Here is a 5,465-nt window from a genome sequence, read left to right on the forward strand (position 1 = left end):
GAATTATTCATTTTTACACGACCACAGCGCCTCTATAGGGATAATCCCACAACATTAATATCCAAATGTACGCCGCAATACTGGCTAATTAGCCTTAAGTCCCTCCACTACAAAAGTGTGATAAATCCCTCTCGAATATTTACTTATCACGGCCACGGAGGATGAAGTCTGTGCCTCGGGCTGTCCACCAACTCTCACACAGAGACGCACATCTACACACACACAGAAACACACACTCACACATCTATACACCATAGCATTGCAATTCAAGCAGCAATGCACAATAAGAGCCACCATCAAAAGCAGCTGTCAAAACACCTCGGCCAGAAATCCAAGCGTTGCTTAAAGTTGCAGCAGTTCATTTATTAGCCAAAATATAGACTTTCTTGTACAATTTGGTTCACAAGTATGTACATATTCTTAACTTTATATACAAAAACATTTGAACATCAAATCCTCACAGAACTTACAAAAAGAAAATAGAAATAAAACTCACAGACTACAGGTTCATACATTATTACATTAGCAGTTTTACACGGGACATGCTTACAATGTAAGTTTACAGAGATGTATTATTTTTATTTTACATTCCATATTCAAATTAAAATAAAGAAAGGTAGAGTGGATGGGTGAGAGGTTATTTAGAGGAGAGCCGAGAGGACCATCGTTGCCTCAAGATGGTTTATGGGCCTGAAATAAACATTGGGGTTGAAAAAAAAATCATCTACAAAACAAACAAAAACACTAATAATAGCTTCGTGAAGAGCTAAAACACAAAGTGATATAAAAGTGACAATTGCCTTTCATAAACGAGCCTGTAGTGAATTTGCATTGAGCTCATTTGCATGACCAAACAAGTAAGTGTAACATAGGCCCTGACGAAATAACACAAGCGCACACAGGGATAAAAACACATCTGAGAAGAAAAGCTCATTTGGGTAAATGTGGCGTTTTGAAAAGAAAAATGTGATATGGCATCAAAAACAGAAAATTCCCAGATGTCATTAACTGACAGCCTCTCTATCTTTGAACTGGGTGGAAAGCTGTTTTTAACGATTTTGTCTCTGCATCCAAAGGCACTAGATCTTTCTCTGAAACTGTGGTGATAGAAATTAAAATAGAAAATTAAAATGCAATAATTCTGATCACAGCTCATACTGGCGTTCACAGTTAAAACTTTGAGGATTTAAGGATTTTTGTAAACCATTGAAGCCAGGCAACGTGGGCCTTGAAATTAAAAAGACAAATAAAGAAAGGAAAGGTAACAATTATTAAAAACAGTTTCACCCAGTTCATCATAAGACTTCTATTTTCTTAAATGCTTTCTGATGAGGTTTTCACCATCCTCTCGGACATTTATCTGCGCTGTTCACACACACTCACACATCACACTCACATCAGCTCAGACATTGTAACACTGTTAATCTGTTCGGCCTAAAAAAGAACAAAACTCCATGTTTGACCGGCAAATGAACGCAAAAGAGGTGTATAAGAGAAATGAATGACGGGCAATGGGCTATAGTGTCTTTGTCTCTGTACTTATTTATACATGCGCGTCTCAATGTCGGGGACATGTACCTGTGACTGCAGTCTCTGAACTATGACTCTTGTCCTCCGTTTGCCTGCTGCTGTAGAGGGCCAGGCCGGCTGCAGAGGCCTGGTTTGCCAGTCCCAGATAATGGTTGGAGTTCAGTAAAGCCAGCTGGTGCGCCGAGAAGGCTCGGTTTGTCCAGTTCTGGATTTTTCCAACAGGACAAGAAGAAATGAGTCTGTGGGGGGCGAGTATGGTCTGCGCGGCCGACCCTGCGGAGTTGCTGCCGTTCATTTGTGGTGATTTCCGCGGATTGTCAGGGGCCGTGGCTGTCTCTGCCAAAGACCAGATCTTTGGCTTCTGGGCTGGAGCTGGGTTGTTTTCTGAGGGTGGTGAGTTCACAGACACAGGGTTCAGTTTGAGGGGTTCCCCGTTTGGTTGGGACGCTTTGGTGTCCAAAGATGCGTGATGATGATGGTGGTGGAGGTGAGGGTGGCTGTGGAAGTGCTCTCCTCCTCTCTCCACGTCCTTGCCCTCCTTCCCTACAGCCTTTAGAAACCTCGGGTCGGGCCCTTGTAAATCCTCATAGCCGTCAGAAATCTCAGAGTCACTCCGTCCGTCGAGTTTAAGATCTGAATGCAGGTCGTCCTGGTCGTCCAAGTCGTCCTTGTTCTCGATATTCTCCGTGTCGATGTTCTCTAGGTCGATCTCCTCCTCGTCCTCCCTCTTGTCGCCCTCCTCCCCCTCGTGATCGCTGGAGTAAACATTCCCCTCTTCGTCGGTGCGGTTCCGAGGAGCCCAGGTCATCTTGTTCTCCTTCTTTAGTCTCCTCCTGGCGTTGGCAAACCAGGTGGACACCTGAGTGAGGGTCATTTTGGTGATGATGGCCAGCATGATCTTCTCGCCCTTGGTGGGGTAGGGGTTCTTGCGGTGCTCGCTGAGCCAGGCCTTGAGGGTACTGGTGCTCTCCCTGGTGGCGTTTTTGGGTCTGGACGGGTCACCGAACTGATACTGGCCATATGGGTAAAAAGCAGGGTGATGGTGAGCAAACCCAGGGTGCTGGACCCCGGGACTGTCTTTCAGTTCATACTGAGCACCCTGAAAGACAAAAAATCAAAGAGATTCATTTAACTTCAAATATTAATGCTACAGGACACTTTGTCTGGAGTTATTCATGACCATAAACACTGTCATGGTTGGCAGTGAGACATGTGAATTAAAACTCACAAAACAACAATAAAGTTACAATGTAATCAAATGAAAAGCATGAAATAAATATTAAACTATGGTTAGAATTATTTTTCAAGAATGTTTAACAAGTGGGAAAAATAATAAACCCTAAAAACATGAGCAAGGTTTATTTTTCATTTATTCCCCACCTTTGCATGTGCACCTCCCACTGCACATTGCATCATTATATTAACTCTATCACTTTCGGGAAATTACCAAGCAACAACATGCCTTAAACATAGCATGTCAGTGAGTTACTTTTTAACCACTTTCACTAAATTTCACTAAAGATTTAACGCCGAAGTTCACTGTGTCGCTCTAAAAGTTTGGACTCAAAAAAGTGCCACAAACACCTCCTTCAGGCCTGCCCTGTTCATTTCTTTAATTTTTGAGAGTTAGGTAAAACTTCTAGATAAGTCAAGATAGAGCAAAGGGACTCACCAATTGATTGAAAATTGAAATATCGTTTGAGTAGGGCAGAAACGCTCCATAGCCCTGCGCTGCTGCGGCGAAAGGAGATCCATACATGGTGGAGAGCACGTTGGAGAGCGCGCCGGACGGACTGAGCTCAGTCCCGGACCGGGCATTGCTGGCGATCCCCTGGCGCTCCGGTGGGTATATCGGTCGGATGTACTGATATCCCAGCTGAGGGAAAGACATGGTGGTGGGAAAAGGGGGGAAAAAAGTCTGCTGCGATCACACAAAGCAAGGGAATTGCCTCGATATCCACTTTTACAGTGTGAGCATGTGAGCAACAAAAGGTGCAAGCAAGGGAAGTCTATATTTCCTCGGGAACAGCCAGTGTAAACGATCCGGTTGCGCCCCTTATTTCTTCCTCTGTCTTCTTCTTTCCACCCTCACTTCCCTATTGATCTGGATGGACTAAGGTCAGGTCCTTACAGATTGCTTTAGATTATTGGGACTCCCTTGCTCAGATTGACATTTCTAGTCGTTTAGAAGCCCCTCCTATTTCTCAAATCTCACCCCCTCTCATATACACCACACACCAAACAGCCTCTCTCTCCCTCCCTCCCTCTTTCTCTCTTACTTACACACACACACACACACACACACACACACACACACACACACACACACACACACACACACACACACACACACACACACACACACACACACACACACGCTCTCTCTCTTTCTCTCTCTCCCGGATAAGTACCCTGACGTCGCTCGCTCTTATTTGAATGGGATTTCAGATCTCATTTTATGGCTCGCCAATCTATTCCATTCGTTATTTGTTCGCATCTGTCCTACCACATTTTTTTTGTGTTAATTCACATTTTTGGCTATTTTCACAACAGTGAGCATTTCAGTCTCAGCGACTGATTAACTTTTTTTGTCCACACTTTCGTTTTAAACAACTTTTTTAAGTAATCAAGAAAACCACAAGAAGAGATGGTTTGAAAAAATAAACTGAGTCGAGAAATTAAGGTAAAGTTTTAGAGGACTTTTAGACAGCTCTCCTCTCTTCCTATCACATGGGGAAAGTTCTATCAAAATTAAAATATATGTTTAAGCTATTTAACCCATACAAGTCGTATGTTCAAAGCACCAAAGTCACCAATAGAGATGACGGTAAATATTGATAATGTTAGTGAGAACTGCCGATCGCCTTGTAACGACCCGTGATCACAGGTTACGCACACCTTTTTTTATTTATCGCTGCACCCTGGCTGAAAGCTGTGTTTTCTCACACCGGCTCTGAGGTGTTTGGAGCCCTTGTAGGCAGTAGAGAATCGGACTCGTTTCATTCATTAATTTGAGCCATCAAAAAAGGTCGCTTGTCGCCCCTTGACATCAAAGACAGAGCTGATGATAGACGCATTAAACTGTTAATGAAGACTAAGTGTGAAACAGCAACTAACGTAGGTAATAAACATTTTAGTGGATTGGATTGGAAAGATGTTTATTCAGAAAGAGAGGAAAAACACCCGGAACAAGAGCAACAAATAAAAATAAATATAGGGGATATTTGATATTTTACATGACAAACAATATAAAACCACTATAAACAATGATAATTGAACTAGCATTTAAATGAGAAAACTGTGCATAATAACAGATCGCTCTAGTAAAAGCTTAAGTCCACAAATAACTGAGTAATTTTAAGAAAATATTCTTAATCCAGTAAAAAAAACAAAGCGATCATCCCGACAGACTGCACTTTAAGAAATCAATTTGACAGTTTTGATTGACACAAACTGATGTTTCATGTAAATAATTCGGATTAAGACAGAACAAGTGAGTTAAAATTGAAATTCCAAGAACCAATATAAAAGTGTGTACGGGACAGTAATAATCGCATCCCAACCCCATTTTGTACCAGCATCTGTTTTGGTAATCGTTTGCAAAACAACCGCAGAGGTGGAATGATTATTACACGCACTTTATTTGAATATGATATAATCTGAGTGTATTATTGACAGCGGGATGAAATCTCATCAATCTCAGTTTAGTTTTGATAATGCGATCTGCGTTTCCAAGAATTCTGAACTTGTATAAACCTTTAATCTTCTTTGGAAGCAGATAGTTATCAATGTCTGGGAGGGATAATAGCAGCTATAATTTCTCATATGGAGCTACCCATACGGAGACGCCTTGTTTCTGTAAAACTCTGTCCTGTGTGTGTGTGTGTGTGTGTGTGTGTGTGTGTGTGTGTGTGTGTGTGTGTGTGTGTGTGTGT

General features: G+C 42.2%; 1 protein-coding gene across 2 annotated transcripts; it reads right to left on the minus strand.

The window, feature by feature from the left end:
* Nucleotides 1–440: 440 nt before the first annotated feature.
* On the minus strand, nucleotides 441–3,707 carry irx3a (iroquois homeobox 3a). 2 transcript variants are annotated; one of them, XM_074666465.1, is made up of 3 exons: nucleotides 3,203–3,707; nucleotides 1,579–2,629; nucleotides 441–1,091 (listed from the first exon to the last, which is right to left on the minus strand). In XM_074666465.1, the coding sequence occupies exons 1-3, from the start codon at nucleotides 3,419–3,421 to the stop codon at nucleotides 1,021–1,023; spliced, it is 1,341 nt and encodes a 446-aa protein (XP_074522566.1). In that variant the 5' UTR covers nucleotides 3,422–3,707; the 3' UTR covers nucleotides 441–1,020. The 2 variants fall into 2 exon arrangements, with proteins under 2 accessions (XP_074522566.1, XP_074522565.1); XM_074666464.1 differs by having other exon boundaries at nucleotides 441–2,629; nucleotides 3,203–3,705.
* Nucleotides 3,708–5,465: the final 1,758 nt, after the last annotated feature.

The sequence above is a fragment of the Halichoeres trimaculatus genome, unplaced genomic scaffold, assembly GCF_033239565.1.
Source record: "Halichoeres trimaculatus isolate MK-OKI-2021-1 unplaced genomic scaffold, fHalTri1.1 fHalTri1_scaffold_3, whole genome shotgun sequence".
NCBI lineage: Eukaryota > Metazoa > Chordata > Actinopteri > Labriformes > Labridae > Halichoeres > Halichoeres trimaculatus.